At 39.0% G+C, this 22766-nt stretch overlaps 2 protein-coding genes across 2 annotated transcripts in view; both read left to right on the forward strand.

Moving 5' to 3' along the window:
* The first annotated feature begins 4692 nt into the window (after positions 1-4692).
* On the forward strand, positions 4693-10056 carry LOC138202343 (mucin-13-like). The gene is made up of 11 exons (XM_069156281.1): positions 4693-5506; positions 5725-5844; positions 6743-6852; positions 7013-7068; positions 7203-7369; positions 8567-8695; positions 8794-8836; positions 8941-8978; positions 9109-9196; positions 9482-9743; positions 9838-10056. The coding sequence occupies exons 1-11, from the start codon at positions 4693-4695 to the stop codon at positions 10054-10056; spliced, it is 2046 nt and encodes a 681-aa protein (XP_069012382.1).
* Positions 10057-13081: 3025 nt separating this feature from the next.
* Positions 13082-22766, forward strand: part of lrp2b (low density lipoprotein receptor-related protein 2b) — a 37937-nt gene continuing 28252 nt past the window's right edge. The window contains exons 1-20 of the mRNA XM_069155586.1: positions 13082-13148; positions 14109-14219; positions 15653-15775; positions 16205-16321; positions 16455-16565; positions 17023-17139; positions 17261-17377; positions 17635-17778; positions 18289-18405; positions 18596-18724; positions 19020-19189; positions 19352-19575; positions 19770-19976; positions 20078-20280; positions 20454-20594; positions 20821-21030; positions 21216-21408; positions 21667-21792; positions 21886-22016; positions 22466-22603. Coding sequence (XP_069011687.1) covers positions 13082-13148; positions 14109-14219; positions 15653-15775; positions 16205-16321; positions 16455-16565; positions 17023-17139; positions 17261-17377; positions 17635-17778; positions 18289-18405; positions 18596-18724; positions 19020-19189; positions 19352-19575; positions 19770-19976; positions 20078-20280; positions 20454-20594; positions 20821-21030; positions 21216-21408; positions 21667-21792; positions 21886-22016; positions 22466-22603 — 2896 coding nt within the window. The remainder of the gene's footprint in view (positions 13149-14108; positions 14220-15652; positions 15776-16204; positions 16322-16454; positions 16566-17022; positions 17140-17260; positions 17378-17634; positions 17779-18288; positions 18406-18595; positions 18725-19019; positions 19190-19351; positions 19576-19769; positions 19977-20077; positions 20281-20453; positions 20595-20820; positions 21031-21215; positions 21409-21666; positions 21793-21885; positions 22017-22465; positions 22604-22766) is intronic.

Below are 22766 nucleotides of genomic sequence, written 5' to 3' on the forward strand. Positions count from 1 at the left end.
CATTGCCAGGAATAGCCTGTTGCGTGGAGTTAAGGATGGGCATAACAAGTGACTTTGGACTTACTGTTAGCAGGAGAGGCAGTTATTGCTCTGCAATCACACCTCTGTTGACACTCCTCACGAAATGTTCATAAAAACTGCTGGTGAAAAAAGGAGCTAGGAAAAAAAATCCTCGAGATATCTCTATTTTAAGGAGTCGGCCATTTACCTGCTCCGAATTGTGAAAATGAGCCGAACTCCCAATCGAGAGTTAAAAATGAACTGTTTTTATATCATTTGGGCACCGAGGTGCTCATCTGTTGAACCATTTCTGATGAAAAAAAACCTTCGTTCTCAGCAGACGCTTTGATTTGTCCGAGCGGAAAAGTACAGCTGTTACATACTAACGACTCCACGTTACTGTCAGTGATGAGCATCAGCAGAAAAAAAAAAGCCCACTGACACTGTTATCATGAATGTTATTATTTACAGGGGCATTTTTTTATGACTTGTTAAAATGTCGCATATCGACTTTAATCCCTGTCGCCTACCAGCGCTGTAATTTGATAGTATTTTATCTTGTATTGACTCTATGTCCTGTAAACCTCATGTAAAGAACCTGGGTGTCATTTTGGAGACTTCTTTTAAATTAGACCTGCAGTTTAAATATGTTGTCAAATCCAGCTTCTTTCAGAGGGCCAACCAGGTTTTCTTAGTGACAGCTCAAAAAACTTGAAGCAGCCTCCCCTGTCGCCCATGACGTCGATTTATATTCCCAGTTTAAATTCCAAATAAAAACATATTTATTTCATTTTCACTAGCATTCCCAGATTGGGCCCAGATTTATATTTGTTTAATGCTGTTACCTGTACATATTTTGACCAGTGCTGGTTCATATATTTAAAAACTTGTAAGTCCATTAGAGAAATAAATATCAATATCATAATATATTTTCCAAAGCATTACTATTTGCTATTTGCATTAATGGCAGCTCATTAAACAGATATGTTTCTGTTTATCGATTTAATCTCTTTTTTATTTCATTTTCACCGACATAACCTGTGTTTGAACTTTAGTAAAACATACCTGTTTGTATCTTTTGATCATTTCAGTCTTTTTTCCACGGACACCCATGATGACGCTGAAGTGGCGTAAGAGTTGTGTTGATTCACACTTTGCAACTGGGATCAAGGTCAACTCGGAGATGATATTGTTTTATAGGTGGTGATGGGATGATAGTTTGGTTCCCACTTGAACTTTAAAAGACTTTGGGACCATTAGTCCAGATTTAGTTTAAATAATATTGATATTTCCAGCGTTTTAACTTAAATGTAAAAGTCTTGTCAGACTCTTCTTTAGACTTTTTTAAGTGTTTACACCAAGATCGTGTTATCACACATCATGTGACGTCTTCAAACAAAAGGTCACATTATCCTTGGTTCCACCCTCTTTTATTGGCCATTCAGTTTCCGATAACGGTGTTGTAAGTGGGTTGAGTCACTTCCAGAATAAACATTATTGGACTTCACATTGGACTTCACAGTTTTCTTTCCATGGTGTTTTGTGGACACTCCTGTTTTAACTGGGCCTGTGAAAAAAAATATTGTTTGAAGACGGTGCTTCAGGGCTAAATGGCGACCAGTGGAAGTGTAATAAATTCATAAAGTGACTGGCAAGAAATGTAATCTTTGTTCCTTATTATTGCCCCAATTGGTAACTTATAAACTCTGAGACTGAGATATCCTTAAGAAATGGAGCTCGACGTAACAACCAGATGTGTTGAATGAATATTTAAAATAAGCCGGTTTCTCATTATATGTTTCTATTCTTCAGGTATCTTGATTTTGTTTTGGTTCTACAAATTCTCCAACGTCTTCTCAGCTGTGGAGAAGTGTTCATGTACTCCTGAGTGCCAATATGGTGTATATACATTTGGTCTACCCATAGCCACAAAGGAAGACGAGATTTCAAGTAACCCAGGACTCTGAACATAACTACTTATAAATAATGTCAGTTCTGAGAACTGAAAAAAAAAAATCTGATTTTATACCAAAGATTGTTTTGGTATCTTTACTCTTTTAATCAAAAAAACAAAGCAAACCACAGAAATGAACTGTTTGAAATCTGTGTGATTAATTGTGTTTTAATGACAGGTTTTGTTTCATTTTATTTTGAAATAATCAAATATTTTCTGTAGGAAACGTTTTTTAATTGATGTTAGAGGAATGTTATCTGACCTCTGCAGCAGTGAAACAATCAATATCAATCAGTCAACAGAAATGAATCTGCAACGTTTTTAATCATCCATCTGTTATTCAGAACAAGGTCACGGGGGGAGCTAGAGCCTGTCCCAGCACACTTTAGGCGAAGGCAGGTTCCACCCTGGACAAGTCCCCAGTTTATCACAGGGCCAACAAATAGAGACCATTCACCCTCTCATTCACATCTAAGGGCAATTTGTAGAATCACCAATGAACCTGAAATGCATGTCTTTGGATGGTGGAGTACCCGGAGAGAACCCACGCAGGCCCAGGGAGAATATTATTAATTAGTATTAATCATGTCATTTGTTATTGTTTTTTTAATTGAAGTAAAAATGCCTAACACAGAGTGGTTCTAGCTATTCAGTAATAAGGATCTTCTGCTTTTCTTAGTCTTGTGTTGTATTAAACTGAAGACATTTGAATGGTCAAATATGGTTTTAACAGGCGTGTCCCTGTCTAATTTAAAATGTTTTTTGATAAGTCAGTTCATGCTTATTTTCACCCTGCATTTCACAGGGCGGCCAGCTCTTATTTTGTATCTGTGTATACCCGTTTCAGCCTAAACTTACAGCTATTACATTTATGACACACTTTTTGGCAATTAACAAAAACAAACATAGAGCTATACAATGTGTCGTGGAAGATTGATGAGGAGATAAATAATGGAAAGTATGCCCCTGAGTCTCCTTTTCTGGTTCACACACGGTACAACCCTTAAAGGAGTGGCTAATGATTAAAACTGCCAGTGGAGAACACCTGAACTCTTGTCATCCAAGCTTTTAGGGCAATAAAGCCTCGTTCACTCGTTGCCCTCACTGGCTCTCTTACTCCTGGTGGAGATTTACCGTCCTATTTTTCCCAATGGCTCAAAAATTCACACTCCTGTTTGTCCTTTGGATAGTTGTGGCCATTGTTGGTAAGTAATCTGATTTTATTATCTCGACTTTAAATCCTACATTTCTAAAGTTGTTCATGTCTGGTCCACGGGTTTTGGATGAACGTCATCTCGTCCTTTTTCCCCTTCAGTCACAATGACTGGAATTAGTCCCAGTGTCACGTTTTTCATCTGTTGAAACGTTTTTCCTTTATCATCAGAGTACCCCATCTTTTAACATTCAGTTATTTAAGTATTTCTTTTTTCTTTATCTTAGTTTTGTTTCTAAACAAATTAAAAACCCAGACATTTGATTATCATGCAATCAAAAGGTACCAATAAAGGCAAAATTTGCATGTTTGTTTCAAGCTTTGCCTCGCAACCTTTTTAAATCTGGATTAGTTTGGCACTCAAACAAAAAAAATTATGTATTTGACTAGTGTGTTCATGTCAACAATCTGATTTTACCATATGACCCCGTTGTTTACCTTCCTTCCTTCCTTTGAATAGCCCATTCCAATCAACGAAGTGTCTTTGTTGATTCATGTCCTCTTGTCTGGTTGATGCGTTACATGTTTGAAACCTAAATGAGATTTAAGTGAACTTTGTGGGGGCAGGTGCTAGACCTGTTGGTTTTAGTGTTGAAAAGTTATGGGGATGAGTTAACGTGAAAGACCTTATTTGGTCCTACATTTTTTTTCTTCATCCCAATGGTATATAAAAAATTATTATAAAAAAAAAAAGAAAAAAAAAGCGGGATTTAACTTTATTTCTTTGTTTGATTTGTTTTCATTTGTGCATTTTGGGTCATTTTTCTAAAAAAAAAATCTTGTGATCTAGTGATTTTGACATTGTTGAACTATACGTCTAAATCTGAACACCTGTATGAGAGCTAGAATTTCTTTATAGCTGCTCACACCACACAGCCAATGTGTTTAAGCAGAATAAAACAGTATGTCGATTCTATGAATTCACTGTCCTTGATGTGGACAACATGAGTAGTTTCACCAGTTCCTATGTATTTATTTATGTATTTACACAGTGAACAGCTGCACTTATTTTATGTTATCAATATAAAGTATGGCGGGGCCATTTAATGCACCATCTACTTCTTCAGCTTTAATTGTTATTGCGTTATTAGTCCTTTTTTATCGTCAAAGAAAGGAAAGGAAAACTGCCAATAAACCCATAAATCATACTGCTGTTCCATAAAATGTTATATTATTTGATCATGATATGCTCTGGCTATTGTTAATAATTCAATGGGAGAAAGGATATAACTTCATGAAGCAGGTTACATTTGAAAAAGTCATTCTCATTTTTGGAAGCATTAACTCTATCTGTTTCTCCTCCTTTTTATGTCCACTCACTCAACTTGTAAAACAATTTTTGTTAATAGACTTAATTGATATTCTCTGGTGTCTAACTTGCTAACATGCATGAGTCAGATGTAGCTGAATACTTTGTCGACAGGTTTTCATTTACCGACTGCTATATTGTGCTGTTTTAACCATTACAGTCCCAGCCACTGGTACTTCAACTAAAACTCTCCCTGCACTAACAACAACATCAGCTATGGTTCCCACAACAACTCCGGTTCTCACAACAACGACAACTCCGGTTCCCACAACAACGACAACTCCGGTTCCCACAACAACGACAACTCCGGTTCCCACAACAACAACAACTCCGGTTCCCACAACAACTCCGGTTCCCACAACAACGACAACTCCGGTTCCCACAACAACGACAACTCCGGTTCCCACAACAACAACAACTCCGGTTCCCACAACAACTCCGGTTCCCACAACAACGACAACTCCGGTTCCCACAACAACGATAACTCTGGTTCCCACAACAACGACAACTCCGGTTCCCACAACAACTCCGGTTCCCACAACAACGACAACTCCGGTTCCCACAACAACGACAACTCCGGTTCCCACAACAACTCCGGTTCCCACAACAACGACAACTCCGGTTCCCACAACAACGACAACTCCGGTTCCCACAACAACTCCGGTTCCCACAACAACGACAACTCCGGTTCCCACAACAACTCCGGTTCCCACAACAACGACAACTCCGGTTCCCACAACAACGACAACTCCGGTTCCCACAACAACGACAACTCCGGTTCCCACAACAACGACAACTCCGGTTCCCACAACAACGACAACTCCGGTTCCCACAACAACAACAACTCCGGTTCCCACAACAACAACAACTCCGGTTCCCACAACAACTCCGGTTCCCACAACAACAACACCGGTTCCCACAACAACAACAACTCCGGTTCCCACAACAACAACAACTCCGGTTCCCACAACAACAACAACTCCGGTTCCCACAACAACAGCAGCTCCGGATACAAACACGACTGCTCCGGGTACAAACACGACTGCTCCGGATACAAACACGACTGTTCCAGCTACAGCAGTTCCTCCACCTACAACACAACCAGGTAATTTGACCAGTGTCCAAACATTGTCATGTCCTGTGTACCCAAATGTCCATTGCTTTAGGCGCTCACATAATGCTTTAAATGTTTACATTACTGAGTGTGTGCGTTTGTGTGTGTGTGCTTCTTTCCCTTGAACTTTAAAGATCCCTGTATTGGAAACACATGTGGTCAGGGAAGCACCTGTGAGCCTCTGGGTGATTCCTTTTCGTGCTTGTGTCTGCCTGGTGATAGCTACGATTATGTCATGCAACGTTGTCAGAATGGTAAGTATTTGCTTGCGTACCATCACTTTAAGGTCTCTACTCCATGGGAAAGTGACATAATGAAAACTATGTAATAACAGAAGGTAGGGCAGTGTGTATCTGCGGGATGTAGGAAAGCAAGTCCCAGCTACCTAGTATTACTAAAGGTAGTTAGTTTTAAGTAGTTCAGTTTCATTACAGTATTTTCAGGTCACTCTAACAGGTCTAACTATAAACACATTTGGAATAGAGTTAAATGAGAATCAGCACTTCTCTTAAACTACAGCCAGGAGATGCTATGGTGTGTTGTGGTATGGTTATCTTAGATTAGTTTATCGTATATTATATTAGTTTATTTTAGTTTAGTTTAGTTTATTTTTATTTTATTTTATTTTATCTTAGCTTAATGTAAAGACTGGACATGGGAGGAAACAGTTAGCTTGGCTCAGCCGAAAGGTACCAAATCTGCCTAAAAGCAACACTTAAATTCACTATTTAACATGTGTTGTTCCGTTTGTTTAAATTATAAAAAACAAAAGGGAAAACAATATATTTGTTTTCTGGGGGTTATGTTGAGGATCTCATGTACATATACATATATATATATATATATATATATATATATATATATATATATATATATATATATATATATATATATATATATATATATATATATATATATATATATATATATATATAGACATAACAACATTGTTGTAACCTTGAGGACATTTCAGGCTAGCTATTTACACTTGTTTCCATTCCTAATGTGAAGTGAACTGGCTGCTGGTTGTAGCTTCATATTCATCAATCTTCTAATCTAATTCTTGGCAAGAAAGCGGAACAATGATTTCCATATTGAAAAAGTATTTTTCCAAGTGTACAACTTTCTGACACTGATATTGTCCTGTTTTAGCCAAAGTCTTCCCTGGACAACTGAACTTGCTTAATTTACCATTTGTGGACAGCATGAAGGACAAGAAATCGACAGAATTTAAAAGTGCCTCTTTAGCCATTACTGCTGAGGTAAGCAATTGGTTATCCCTATCTATATTTTAACGTGGCTTTTTGTAAATGCTTGACTTGACCAGTTCAACTCACCTGTGTACCACTTAGGTATTAAACTTTATCCATTTGTCATCACATGATGGACTAAACAAAACGTCATTTTCTTTTCAAATCACAGCTGTCGAAGGTTTTTACTGATCCTGATTACTCTGGATCTATAGTCCTGAAACTGGAGTAAGTCTCTGTGACAACAGTGTCTACCATCTCTCTATCTATCTATCTAGAACCAACCACTTACAGTACCCTTACATCATATTATACAAGGTGCATAATATAATCATCATTAAGCGTGAATTTTCTCCATATAGGCCATTTACAGAAAGCAGAGCTGGGTCGAGGTCAGAGGGCACAGTCAACGCATCCATAGAAATCATCTTCACAGCAAATTCTAAGATCACCACAAACAAAATTACGGAACAGATGGAAACTGTCACAAACTGTTCTGGCTGTTTTTTGGCCAATTCAATTTTTAAAGGTAAGTTTATTACTTATATATGTCAAATCTATATCCAGTTCTATGGTAAGAAATGTGAAAATAATTTTTAAACAAGACAGATTTGTTCGCAAACAGAATATAATAGAGTTATGGTTTGTACTGTATGTTGTACAGTAGTGGTTAATTGGTTGTAAAACATGTGCTTTTTAAATGGTTTTGTTTTGCTGGTAGATATCACAGTTAGGGCTATGCAATGTTTTCCTGTGATGTTTTAAGACCTGCAGTTTCTTTGGGTAACCATTTCTTTTATTATTTGTTGCATGTGTCTCAAAAGGAAATTAACTAACAAGTCTGTGCAGACATTGGCGAGTTTCAGAAATGAAATGTCAGTGTAGTCATTTGTAGCAAGGCATAAGATGTTTTTCAATCAGTCTAATTTGTTTGTAGTACCAGTTCGAGGAGGATTCTGCAAGTGTTTAATTCTTTTATTTTTCTTTCTTTTTTTTTTTCTTTTTTATTGTTAAAGAAGGAGAAGAGAAAAAATAAAAATGATTGGTGGATGCTAGGCAGATGATTTTGAAAGGGACCTAGCCAGAAAGCTGGTGTAGTTTGGGGTGACTGTCCACTAGGGGGTCAAGGTATGCAACTACTGCCCTTATAGTCAAACATTTTTATCACTCCATTAGGATTCATTTAATAACAGATATTTTGACTTGAAAAGCTCCAATAACACCATGGCTCTGTTTTACTTGCATGTGTCAGTGAGCCATGAAACTGACAGTGATCCCGAATGTACACTTGGAACATGACCCTGAAACTGAAGCAGCTAAATGTTACTCACTTATCAGTAATAACTCTGCTATCCTGGTGTCACGTGTCGAATTGTCCTCCATGAAAATGGTGTACACCAAATTTTGTTTTGATGGCAGACTACGGCTCTCACTCGCATGCATAGTTAGTGATTATTGTTGCCAGTTGTTCTCTGTGCACGTCTCTCTCTGCCCTCTGTCATTGTACATGCTGATCTTTGCACAGTGTGCAGAGTATCCTTCAGTTAATCAGTAATGATATCTTTGTGAAAGTTATATTTCTAAACTGCTATCAGCATACTGTACATCTCAGTTCATACCCAGTCATGTTCTGTTTTTTTTTTTGTGGTTTTTTTGTACATGTTTGTGTCTGTGTGTTTGATTTAAGCTGTACTAAAACTACCTTCTTGTTTCCCTTCAATTACAGAGAAAGATCTGTGTTTTAGGGGACCGTGTCATTTAAGCACTACAAACTGCGCCTCAAAAGATGGATCTTTCAATTGTACTTGTCTGGACGGCTACATTCAGAGCCCCTTCGTCAACAGATTGTGCCTTGGTAGGATAATTTTATGAGCAGGAGAGAGAGAAAGTGTGTGTGTTACTCTGTCTTTAACTACATTACTGACTGTAATTTTTTTTAATTTTTTTTTGCAGCTTGTCCCAGTGGGCAACGAGCAAAGGGGTCTGACTGTCATAAGTAAGTGCTTCTCTAACTACCTACCTACCTACCTAACTACCTAACTACCTATTGAGGGTTTGCTAAAATGAAATTAAACAATGAACCTTGTTTTTGTCTTTCAGTTGTCCATTTGGTTACTCTGGTTTTAACTGCAATGAATGTGAGTACACAGAACACTTTTAACTGTGAAAGCAACAACGCAAGTACAAAATGACAGTCCTTGTGAAAATGCATGCAATAATTCTGTCCTCAGAAAATGATTAGATATCGCCTTCATTGTGTTTTATTAGCGTGGCAGCTCATGCTGGTAATCGTCGGCTCTGTACTTGGGGGACTGCTGCTCATAACCCTCATCCTTCTGCCAATAGTGTCTATGAAGTAAGTTTCTCACCTATTCAATCACCCTCTTTTAAAACCTCCATATTGTTTCTGTCATATTTTTTCTATATTTCTGCAACCCACTTACCCCTACGTAATGAGGCATGTCAGTTATGAACCCCTATTATTATAAGACATCATGGTTTGTAAATCTACAATTTATTTGACACACAAAAACAGTTTGCAAATACTCGTAATCAAAGATAATTTTTTTTGCAAATACAATACAGTAATGTAGACACAGTAACAGTAGACCATAACACTTTTTATACTTTATCTCATTAGATTGTCAAACAAAAGCTCCAAGAAGAATAGAAATGCCGTAAAGGGACAAGACATCGGCCATTACAACAGCCATTACAACTCTCCTGCCAAGGCACCATTGGTCAACAGCCAGACAGGCTCATTTAATGATGGCCGTCCATCTTTTGCCAATAGCGGGATGGCAAAGATCCCACGGGCCACTAGCGGCTTGGACAACAGGACCAACCTGGAGATGACTCCAAGCAACAGCCGGCAAAACCTGATCCCTAATAGGAGGAACTTGGTGGGAAATTGACTGTGTTGTCATCAATCTCTGTGTTTTCTTTACCTTCACTCAGATATCACTCACAAAGTAACTTCTTTTTTCCTCACTGTAGCGCCCAGATAACGACCGGGATGACATGAACCCATACACTCAGTCTCGACCCCAGAGCAGCCTCTATGACCAGGCACAACCCCAGAGCAGCCTCTATGACCAGGCACGACCCCAGAACAACCCCTACGCTCAGAGTCGACCCCAGAACAACCCCTACGCTCAGAGCCAAGGCCACAGCAACCCTTACTACATGCAAGATGATGGAAGACGGTTCAATTAATGCAGAACCACAAAGGTTCAGACTGAAGTAACATTTACTTCGATCACAAACCTATTAATTATTGTTGTTTATAATTTTTGTATTCCAAATATTGCACACCATCTGTATTCCTTTATAGTAAGCGTTGTAGAAATAGAAGCGCAATCTTTGCATACTGTAGTTTTTGTGCAATGGCTTGAAGAAATCTGCTGTAATGAATATTATTGATATCACTTTGACTTGTATAGTGTGAACTCTATTCGGACCAATTATAAGCAGTTTTAAATCAATCCCTTCTGTCCTTTACGACATTATATGTAGTTTGGGATATGATTTCAAGGTTTTGTCTCACTCCATCTCGATATTTTCAGTTAATGGAAATTTTACTTACTTAAGAATTCTTCAAAAGCACTGAACTAGATATCAGCCTGGAACCTAGAAATTTGTATTTGCTTTATATTGAACTCTTGGCCTGTTAATGTCTCCCTCATCTATGAATTTACAAGTAATTACTTTATGTAAAATGTTCCAGACTAACATTTTCTGAATGAGACGAGTTTGTTATAATGAAATGTAAAATGTCTTATTTCTTCCAATTAGGGCTTGTTAGCTCCCTCTATATATATTTTAGTATAACTTTTACTACATTGAAATTGCTTGATGTTCTATTTATATACTATTTTGTTTATTTTGATGCTTGATTAATGCTACACTGTTATTCCCTAGAGTAAATTAAAATAACAATATTTAAAATCTTTTACCAGTTTTGTATTGTATTATCTTTCCTTTGCCACTCATTTAATATAGTATTTTATGAATTCTAACCTTACAAAAAGTTGAAATACTGTATATTAAACCCTATTTTGAAATAATTGGACGTTCCACGACATATGAGTTTTCATGGATTCTCCCACAAAGGAAAATAATAACTGAGAAGGCAGGTTGCTGGTTCTTGTGTTGTGTCTTTTAACAAGGAGTTTGCGGATGGTTGTAGTACCGTAACAATCAAATAATTTTTACCCTGATACTTTTGTTTTACACACATGCGAAACGCAATGCAATAATTTTATAAAATTCATTCATCTTTTTTAATGAGCACCTACTGTGTAGAGTTATGATTTCTATTGTTATTAATAACTGCTTCTGTCAAGGGAAATATGTTAATCTTTACTCTGTGCTGATTCCAGTGTGTACTGCTGCTATTATCTTCTTGTACCACCAGAGGACACTAAAGTTTTACAGACAAACATTTTTAAAGCAATTGTGCATGTGATGAAGACGGTTAACAAACCATACAGTGTTTTATTTATTTAATCTTTATTTGTAAAGGGACAAACATGAACCAATGTCACTGAGATGACCCTGTAAAATACATTAAATTTAACAACATAGAACACAAACTCAACAATAAATACAAGCATTAAAAACTCTAAACGCAGTGCAATGCACAAGACACAAATTACAATACAATAAAAGCACCATAAAACAACATCATTCATGATTACATGACTGAACCCTCTTTAAAAACTTCTCCTATTCAGGATCCAGTGTACAGCTTCCTGTCAAAAACTAATTGCTCGATTGCATATCACAAGCGACTTGGTTGCTGTTGATGCTTCTTCTGTCTCTTCAGCAGGTTACACAGTAACTTAACTGTGAAAAGATCAAACCGTTTCTGAGAAGGTCAAGTGCGTGCAAGTTTCATTTTGCAACCTTGCTCACTATTTTCATGTGCTTCTCAAATTTTAGGTGGGAATCAAACTATCTAAGACACAGATATTTTACCGGCTCAATACATTGTCCATTAATGTTTAGCTTCAAGTGATTAGCTCCTATTGAGGGCCGAGCCTTGGAAGAAAAGGAGGGACAGTTTTTTCATGTTGATTGTGGGACATTGGTTTTTAAACCATTGCGCTATGGTCTATAAATTATATGACAGCTGTGTGGAAACTAACAAAGTAGTTTTTACAGATACAATAATAACTGTATCATCTGCATATATCAGAAAACCTGCTCCAAGATGTGATTGTGGTAAATCCTTCATATACAGTATAAACTGAATAGAAGTGGACCAAGAACGCACCACTTCGAGCCTTTCACTCACATTCGCTATTAGTCAGTAGACATTCATCAAGCTGGAGCTCTATTTGCGCTGGAAGAACACTGACCACTTCTTGTTTCAGCCACAAAGCAATACTCCTTTGTGCTATAAACCAATTGAGCGGGATGGCTGTGACAAGGTCGTACGCTGTAAAATACAATAAGGAAACCAACGGAAGCTGACCATCGTCAGTATGATTGACTGTAAATATGATAGCATCTCAATAATTTGACAAAACATGCAACATCTTTAGGTTAATGACAGTTTTTTTTTATTTTTTATTCTTCGCTTAAACCAAAAATTCATATATATAATATTAAATATCCGTCTGCATGAATTAAATTGAAAAACTACTCTACACATACATGTTTGGCTGCGCACAATGCAAAGTGTGTACATTTATAAAAGCACTATCATCAATATCTATTGCAAATTTGAGTATAGTGTACAATGTATATGATTTATCAGAATCAGACCTAAAAAGACAAACAGTCTGGTTTTAATTGGCTTATAAGGTAAACAATAAACAGATTTGTACTAAAATATACAGATGTAATGATATTTAGTATGTGGATGCAGAAATATACTATTTTCAAATACATCAAAGTGTATATTCTCTCCGGTTTCAGCTATATACAGGGTTACCTTCTTGCCACATTGTTATGGAAATGTGAGTAGTTACTTTTTCTTGCTGATGTAGACAACATACCAACACGTAAAAGTTAATCTTAGATGAAGTTTATGTAAAGCAGCAAGCCATAAAAAGCTGTAACACTCCATGTCACATTACTACTCTGCTGGTTGCTCCAGACGTTTTAGTCCTTGAATTCATTCGGGTCGAGAGAGTCAGGGGTGCAGATTTAGCATGTCTGTACACAGTTTGTCAAACTAATACCTGAGCTGTGAAATACAAGAGCACTGGGGAGGAAAACTGAGCATTAAACTATGGGCCTGAGAGGTCTTCATCTTCTGCCTCTTCTACTGCTGTCCCAAGGGATTCAACTTGTTCAAGGTAGGTGCACATTATCCTTTTCATTTCAAAACAATACATAGAAATCAGCATGTTAAAGCAATTAGGGATCAAATGAAAGGAATAAAAGTACTATTGTAAGTGATCGCAGCAGGATTTTGGGGATTTTTGCATCATCAAACAGCCAATCTCACCAAAATGAATTACTTCAGGGCTTAAATGTCTCCCTTTTAATGTCATTTCTGAGCTGTATAAAAACTACTCAAATCTAACTGAAGTAGATTGATAGCCACTTTGAGAAAACTATTACGTGAATTAAAATTATGTGAATATTGACATTTTTTGTTTTTTTAAACTATAAAAATTGTTGACTTTTCAAAGGGTAAGAGGCAGAGGGTAAATTTATATTTTTTTTGTAAGCAAAGCAACATTTTATGTAGTTATGAATTTAAAATAAAAAGAGATTTTTAATTATTCAAAGTTGTTTTCTATATTTTAAAACTAATGTAAATTTTTACTAAATAATGAAAAGTTATGAATGCACAACAGAATGCACAACAGATACAAGAACAAAGTACACAGAATGAGTTACCGTGCTAATTCAGACATCAATAATAGGTTTGAAATGACAGTTGCACATCTCCAGGGTCATATGATTGACTGTTTATTCATAGTGAAGAATTAACTATCCTTTAAAGGCCGAATCACATGCTTTAAGGTTCAAATGCCACACAGAGGAAATAAGAGTAACTATAAATGTCATAAACATAGTAACTCATTTGTCAAGGAAACTATAAAATACCCCTTCTTTTCCCTTAAGTACTTTTAAAGTACAATGTGACTGTCACTGAATGCATTTTAAACAGTGCTAAATAATGTAAATGATTGACTTTAACCAAATGTGTGCAGGTCAAGCTCAAACAAAGCCCATTTAACTGGTCTGTTAAAACCAGTAAATGTATGGTATTCAAACTAATGTTTCTGTTTCTCGGTTTTCTACAGGAAGTTGTGGCAGTAATGAGTTTCAGTGCACCAGTGGACAATGCATTAACATTGCCTGGAGGTGTGATGGAGCTAAAGACTGCACAGATGACTCAGATGAGCTGAACTGCCGTAAGTGTTACAACTAATGACTGGAAAAACATACATTATTATATGAACCCAATGATTTTGATTCTATAAATTCAACACACAATGTATGTGCAATCATTTCTTAACTGGGAAAATACAATAAGAAATAAAAACACAATAAACAGCAGACTAAAGAGTAAGTAGGGAGTCCTCAAACTACAATAATAATAATAATAATAATAACTTTATTTATATAGCACCTTTAAAAACAGAGTTTACAAAGTGATCTACAGAGAGGTGAAGCATTGTCATACATAACGTCAATACCGGTAAACATTTAAGAAAACAGGAGGCAAAAAGACCATACCATTAAGGTAATGAATACAAGAAAACCAAACAAATAACCAAAACGAGCAAATGGAATAGAAAACAAACAAATAAATCAATCAATAAAATAAACCAAGAAAAACAGGGGAACAAAAAAACTGCATAAAAGGACATAAAGGGACGACATCACTTAAAAGCAATTCTATAAAAAAGCCTTATCTCCTCCGGTAGGTAGTTCCAAAGTCGAGGGGCCCTAATGGCAAAAGCATGGTTACCTTTCGATTTAAGTCTCAAACATTAGAGTCAAAACATTACTCCCAAGTTTCTGGCAACAGGTTTTAAATAAGCAGACAGGGGACCAAGTTGACTCAATGAGACTGGTGTTATTGTTTGGGGAATTGAACAATATGACTTCTGATTTTGAGTTATTGAGCTGAAGAAAGTTTTGTGCCATCCAACAGTTAATGTCAGAGAGACAATCTAAGACAGCATCCAGGCTCTTTGGGTCACCAGGGCTCAGCGGAAGGTATATCTGTGTGTCGTCTGCATAGCAGTGAAAAGATACATCGTGTCATTGGAGGATTTGGCCGAGTGGAAGCATGTAGATAGAAAATAAAATTGGACCTAAAATTGAACCTTGTGGTACACCATAAGTAATGTGTGTTGCGGAAGACGAGTAATTACCTATGGTGACCGAGTAGGTTCTTTCTAAAAGGTAAGAATAAAACCAGCTAAGTGCAGCATCCTTGATGCCAACCTAGGTTTTGAGGCGATCGATTAAAATGGTGATCTACGGTGTCAAAAGCTGCACTTAGGTCTAAAAGAATTAAAACTGCAATCTCCCCCCTGTCTGCTGCTGAAAGGAGATCATTAGTTACCTTGAGGAGGGCAGTTTCTGTGCGATGTAATGCTCTAAAACCAGACTGAAATTTCTCAAAGATGTTGTTATGATTCATAAAAGCTAAGAATTGTGTTGAAACCACTTTTTCTAAAACTTTTGATAAAAATGGGAGTTTAGAAATTGGCCTAAAATTGGAAAAAAACAGAAGGATCAAGCTTGGGTTTCTTTAAAAGAGGTTGGACCATAGCATGTTTAAAAATTATTTATGTACAAACATTTTTTTGACTGATTTTTTCCCTTGTGGCAGCATCTCCATCCTGTACCTCACAGGAATTTAAGTGTGTGACAAGTGGTGAATGCATCTCGGCGGGATTTGTCTGTGATGGGGAGGAGGACTGCGTTGATGGCTCAGATGAACAAAGAACCTGTGGTATGCAAAGTGAATGTTTATTTTCTGTAAGGGAAAAGAGATTTAATTTGTGAATTTTCTTTGGAATGATGTGTGTATTGCCAGAAAACTGGCTTAACATCTAAACATCATTTTCGGGTACATCACAAAGTACCAAAAGATGCCTGTTCATGTGTAGTAGTGAGAATATAACCACTAGGTGGCCACATCAACTCAATAAAAAAAAAAACCGTTAGACAAAGTATTTTAGTTGAAAAGAAGTCGGTTTTAGTTAAGGTTTTACTGTAATTTATTTTTGCGGGTTAGGGTTGTCTCAGGTCAGTGTGACAACAAGAATTCTGGACCGATCAATGAAGATGCAATAAAATATTAGCAGGAGTTTACACACTTCACTTTAATCATGAACGACGACAACAATGAACAAAACCCACTCGTACAATCTTGGTTCAGGTGGACGGACCTGCAGCTCGGACCAGTTCACCTGCCAGGAGGGTCAGTGTATCCCGGGCAGCTACAGGTGTGACCACGTGAAGGACTGCGTGGACAACTTCGATGAGATCAACTGCAGTAAGACTTCCAAATCCTCCTCCAAAAAAAAAAAAAAATCATCACAGATACGGTCAAATGTCTGTTAGTTCTTATTTTCTGTTTAACAGGAAGCACTTTGTTGGCATTAAAGTCGGTTTGTCTCATATTGCAGACTACCCACCCTGCTCTGAGAAGACGTGTGCTAATGGCGCCTGCTACGACAACTCTCAGCACTGCAATGGGCTGCGGGACTGCAGAGACGGTTCTGATGAATTCAATTGCAGTAAGTAGCAAACATGTCGCGGTCAACGTTTTAGAGATGCAATAAACAATATTTTCTGTCTGATACACTGAAAACAAATAATCTGGGAGAAACTGACGTCCAAGCGAAATTGAAAATACGTCAGGAAAAAAAAAAAGGAAAAAAGACCTGTCTTTCGCTAAAGTCAAGTGTCGTATTTGTCTTGGCAGCAAATATTTGTTGTTGTACAGCAACGAGGTGGAACATTTGTCGTTCCTGCTTGACAAAAGAATAATAATAAAAAAAAAAAAAACCATCCCCCAAACAGGCTTAAGTGTTATCAAAGTACCATTAAGGACAGTGTAATGTCACTACTGCTTCAACTTCTGTAAGTTCGGACTAATTTCTGTGAAACCAGGAATGTGTAATATCTACTGTAGTGTAGTCAGTGAAAAGTTGTGTCAGGGTACGTCACTCAGTCACCGTGTTTCATTTCCAGCAAGTCAACACTGTCCCATCCACCAGTATCAGTGCGCCAATGGCTACTGCGTCCCGCAGTCCTTCGTGTGTGACCACTGGGACGACTGCGGGGATAACAGTGATGAGCAAGGCTGTGGTGAGAGAGAATTACACTGAACGGTCTTTCAGTCCGCACTCGCACTACAAAGTGAGGCTCCTTGATTTGATAATTAAAGATCGGCGCACCCGCTGCTCGTCTGACCCTGCTTGTTGTTTAGTGTACCAGAGCTGCAGCGGCAGTGAGTTTACGTGCGCCAGCGGCCGCTGCATTCCTCAGCGCTGGGTGTGCGACAAGTTCAACGACTGCGGAGACGACAGTGACGAGAGAGGATGCGGTGAGGAAAAAAAAAAAAAAAAAAAGTATTCCTTCAAATGGACTTACAGGAAATTCAATTCAGTTTGAACATCAGGAGTGTAAATTGCCCTGCTGTAACTGTGAGGATAAACACTTTGCCGAAAGTTGATCGCGGTAAAGTAATAACTCAATTTCAAAGACATTTGTGGTGGAAGGCTGATGTGAAGGTGAATCTAGATGTGTTTGTATTTGGGGTTCACTGGACCTGTGACACGTCTTGTTTTCTGTGGTTTTTAGATAGTAACTCTCGAGACTGTTACCCCGGTGAATGGGGATGCCCGGGCTCCACAGCCTGTGTACCATTGGGACAAGTGTGTGATGGCAAACCTGATTGTCCTGGAGGTACAGATGAGACCAACTCCACAGGACAGCAAACCTGCAGTAAGTCTCTCATGTGACTTTTTCCACATAGATTGGAGAAATCTGCACACTGAGAATGCTACTATTTACTCATATTTGCCTTGATTCTTACAGTGTAAATTGGCAGATGAGAGGAATCAAACTGAATTAAATGAAAATAAACTGTATGATATTACGTCTAAGCGAGAGAAATCCGGTCTGATGTAGAATGCTGTACATTTGCAGCTGTTTCATGAGACTGTAAATGTAGGTGCCAGGGTTTTAAACATAGTATATTAGACTCATACATTTTTTTCCGGGGTCAGCTGCTGAGGCTGTGATACAGTCATAACTTTTGTCTTCCTTATCACTACCTTCACACACACCTGGCTTAAGATTAACTTTTTCCAGGTAATTTTCTGTTGATGATGGCTATAATGCCGGTCACGATATAATGATATCCTGGCAACCTCGAAATGATGAGGAATTCAAAACCTTAAAATGTAACCTGGACTTGACCATGATGTTGACGCGTATGACTTTTACTCACAGGCCTGAATCGGTGCTCCACCTTGAGCTGTGAGTACCTGTGCCACCCATCTCCTCAGGGTGGTGCATGCCACTGCCCGGATGGCTTTACTGTAGCCAATGACAGCCGTTCATGTGTTGGTGAGTGCCCGATACGATAATCAATTTTTTGACAACATAATCAATATTTGTTGCAGCGTTGATTGTGGTGGAGTTTCACGTACAGAAAGCATGAACCGTTTTGGGGAAACGTTTTAAGCTTCAGTCCTGTCGCCGTATCCTCACCGTAATGGGTACAACATAAAACATGTCTGCTTGTTCTGTCGCTCAGACTATAATGACTGTCAGATCTGGGGGATCTGTGACCAGCTGTGTGAGGATCGTCCGGGGACACACCAGTGCAGCTGTGCTGACGGATACGTCTTGGAGCACGGTTATGTCTGCAAAGCCAACGTGTCAGGTACGGAGAGTGACACATGGCATAGTTGCTTTATATGATATTTATCTGCTGCTGCAGTCTGTGAGGTGTTTAAAAGATCATCCTCACATGGTTCAGCAGACAATAGTGCCGTTTCTGGTGTGTTGCTTATAAATTGACATCATAACTCAAAAGAGCCAAGATTTCTATATTTGCATAGTTCCGTTTTTTTCTAATGCTTAATAAAACAGATGGATCCCTGCATGTTTATTTCGGTTTAAATAATATGTGTGTTTCTTAATTATATCCAGTTTGTCTGGTATTTGTGTTTTTTCAGCTGGATTGCCGCAGCTCATTTTCACTAACGGTGGTGATGTGATGATGGCCGACATACACGGACGGTTCGTCAGAACTCTGGTGCCATCCCAGGGAAAAGGTTTCTCTGTTGGGGTGGCCTACCACTGGCACAGCGACACAGTCTTCTGGAGCGATACATACACCAAAAAGGTGAGTCCGGTTCCTTGTCTGATGACATTATTGATGAAAGCATTTGATCTCCGTCACCTTCATCATAGCTTCTTTACGTGGTTGCAATAAACAAGGTGCTTGCGCATTTCTCAAGGTCACAGGAAGAACCCATTCATTCCAACCCTTTTATTCTTCTGCCAGGTTTATTCTGCCAACTATGATGGGGGTAACATTAAGGAAGTGCTGACTGCCTCGGTCCACAGTGTGCAGAACCTCGTCGTGGACTGGATCAACTTCAAGCTCTATGTCTTAGAGGTCACGGTGGAGCGCATTGACATGTGCGACTTTGATGGAGAGAATCGGGTGACGCTGGTGGCTGAGAACCTGCAGAGTCCTCATGGTCTCGCCCTGGACCCGACAGTGGGGTGGGTTTAAATGCTCGCATGTGGTGTGCCATGTCAGCCATCATAACACGGGCTGGTTTTAATGAGTCGGGACCGAAACTGTGGCGATTCAACACGATTCCGCATGAATTCTGTTACAGACTTTTTTACATCCACGTGGCTTTATTTTGCTCACGTAGCATCCCTTTAATTCTTCCCTCTTTGTTTGTTTGCAGCTACATGTTCTTCACAGACATGGGTATTGCCAGTGAGCAAATAAAGCTTGAGCGGGCCTTCATGGATGGCAGTAATCGTGTCGAGCTGGTAAGAAGCGGGCTCGGAATACCAAGAGGAATTACCCTCGATATTGTCACCCAGAGGGTCTACTGGTCTGACAGCCACTTTGACACGGTGGAGACTGTCACATACAGCGGCTTGGACAGGTAAAGGTTGCATTCAAAATGTCTCCTGATCTTCAAATGATCCAGCTGCGTTGTGTTCTCCTTGATGGTCTTTGATGAATTGCATTATTGTTGCGTTTCAGGAAAATGGTCCTCAATGGTGGAACGCAGGCTCCACATCCTTTTGGAGTTGCTTTGTTTGAAAACCACGTCTTCTTCACCGACTGGACCAAGATGGGTGTAGTTAGAGCCAATCGCTTCAACGGCAGCAACCCGACGCTCCTCTATCGCACCGCCAAGCGACCAGGCCATGTTGTCGTCTCACACCGTGCCCTGCAGCCTGTTGGTAAGGAGACACGCTTTCAACCTGCGACAAATCCGACTGATGTCACATTACTGTTTTCCTTCATTGCCGAGGAAGGAAAAAAAAGTCTCTCAGTCTTCTCTATAATGGCTACAGACTTCAACTGAGAGATGGCAGTGATTTCATGAAATGACCACATCTGTCTTGTCTTGCAGTAATGAACCCCTGTGGTAGACACAACGGTGGCTGTCAGCACATTTGCGTATTAAGTCACCGCACCGACAATGATGGTTTGGGCTTCCGCTGCAAGTGTCGCCATGGTTACGACCTGCACTCTGACCGTCAGACCTGTTTCAGTGAGTTTCGATTGAGTGCAAAAGTTTCTCTAACTCAAGTTCACAGTATTTTTTATGGTCTGTGTGTTTGTCCTTTTAATTAGCTGTAACACACTAAAATAAATTGACAGTATTGTACATATAATTTCTGCGACAACACACAGTAAGAAATGAATGGATTTATGATTCAGTTGTATAGACAGTATGATTACTTGCTAGTAACCACTGCCACTCACTCTTTGGACAGAGCTGAAGGACTACTTGTTGGTGGCCACCTCTCTGGCAGTGCGGGGAATCCCACTGAACCTGTCGCTCCAGGAAGATGTCACTCTGCCCCTCCAAGGGTTGTCAACATTTTTCTCTGGCTCTGCAGTGGAGTTTGATGGCAAAGAGGAGGCTGTTTTCTTCAATGACAGGTCCCGAGGGCTCATCTATAAGTCCAACCTCAATGGCACTGGTGAGACTTTATAACGTTCACTTAACCAAGCACCACTGAAAGGGCAATCGGTTGGATGATATGTTATGCAACATTAATTAGTTAAACGTAGCATGTAATCACAATGTTTCAGTTTGTCTTGTAAACCTCTGTCCTTAATCGTATGGGTCACACGTCCTCACAGTATTTTACTTTTGCACTCTCAGTTCAACAGATCTTGACAGGTGACAGAGTGGGAACAGTTGATTCCATGGCCTATGATTGGACCTCCAAAGTTTTGTTTTGGACCACAACCACCTACAAGTCGGTGGTGGCCTTCAGAGTCACAGACAAGTCCAGAAAAGACATTGTTACTGGACTGAGGATCCCAAAGGGGATTGCAGTGCATCCCAGTGCTGGGTGAGTGCTCAGATTTATTAGATGTAGTTAGTATAGAATGGTTTGCTCTGAGCAAAGGCAGAAAGGGAAGTAACCCCAGTTCACACCACACATTACTCCAGGTCAGTAATTTAGATTTATTCGACTTACTGTCTATGGTCAGGTATGCATTTATGCATATAATGACATCAGAGTTAACCAGTTTCATGTTATTTTTTCTTTCTGAATGACACTAAACAGTCTGTCCTCATGTTTCTCCAACCAAATGTTGATCCTCAGCTACTTGTTCTGGTCCGACTGGCATCGTCCAGCAGTCATAATGAAGTGCTTCACGGATGGCAGCAATGGAGTTCCTCTGGTCAACACAACGCTGGGATGGCCGAATGGACTCGCTGTTGACTATATGTAAGTACAGTGATGACCTGTGTGCGCTACATGATGCTGTGACCCCGGTATTCCTTCGTATTAGGCTGATTACTTGTGGTTTCTCTCGGACAGGATGGACAGGCTGTATTGGGTGGATTCCCTCTTCGATCAGATCGGTCACATTGACATTGAGGGAGATGACCGACAGACGTTTACCAATATCGGACAGATCACTCAACCCTACTCGCTGACTGTTTACTCAGGTTCATTTTCATGGTTTCACCTGAGATATATTACACATATTTACAATAATATATAATGTATGTATGATTTTTTTTCTTTTTTTTCTGCAGCACTGACAAACATAAAAGTCTGTTATGATTATACACGCTCAATATCATAAGCAAGTTTTAAAAATAACAGTACCTTTTCCCAGTACTTACTTAAAGTTTTGAGGTCACTTCATTATCCTGATTAATGGCCTCCATGCCACTTTTAAAATGATTTTTTTTTCCACATTTACTGCACATTATTGTGCATATTTAACACACACCATAGCACACTTTTCTGTACACTTATTCTAACTGTCCTCAAATTTCTGTTGCAACCGCTTTGAACTCATTTATAACACTTTGTGAATGCAGATTTGTTTTTAGTACCTGAACTAGTCTTTTTTTTACCAAATGCTGAACCAGCTCTTTCTGTTTTGTAGACTACCTGTATGTGGCTGACACAAGGACCAACGCAATATTCGAGTTGAGGAAGAGGGATGGAGGAGGAAGCGTGATGGTTAGACAAGGAATCAACAGCATCATGAATGTCAAGGCCTACACAGCTGACCTGCAGAGCGGTAAGTTCACACACAGCAAGACATTGGAGTCAACAAAGTGTTACCCAGTTTAGACAACTGGATGTGTGAACAGGGCCAAGGGGAAACTGCATTGTTAAACCGCGATGGTCAATGACTGGCAGGATAATAGTTTAGCAGTGAGATGTAACAACGCAGAAACCTC

This window comes from Embiotoca jacksoni, unplaced genomic scaffold (genome assembly GCF_022577435.1).
Source record: "Embiotoca jacksoni isolate LCO1_2020_lvr unplaced genomic scaffold, fEmbJac1.0.p SCAF_20, whole genome shotgun sequence".
Classification (NCBI taxonomy): domain Eukaryota; kingdom Metazoa; phylum Chordata; class Actinopteri; family Embiotocidae; genus Embiotoca; species Embiotoca jacksoni.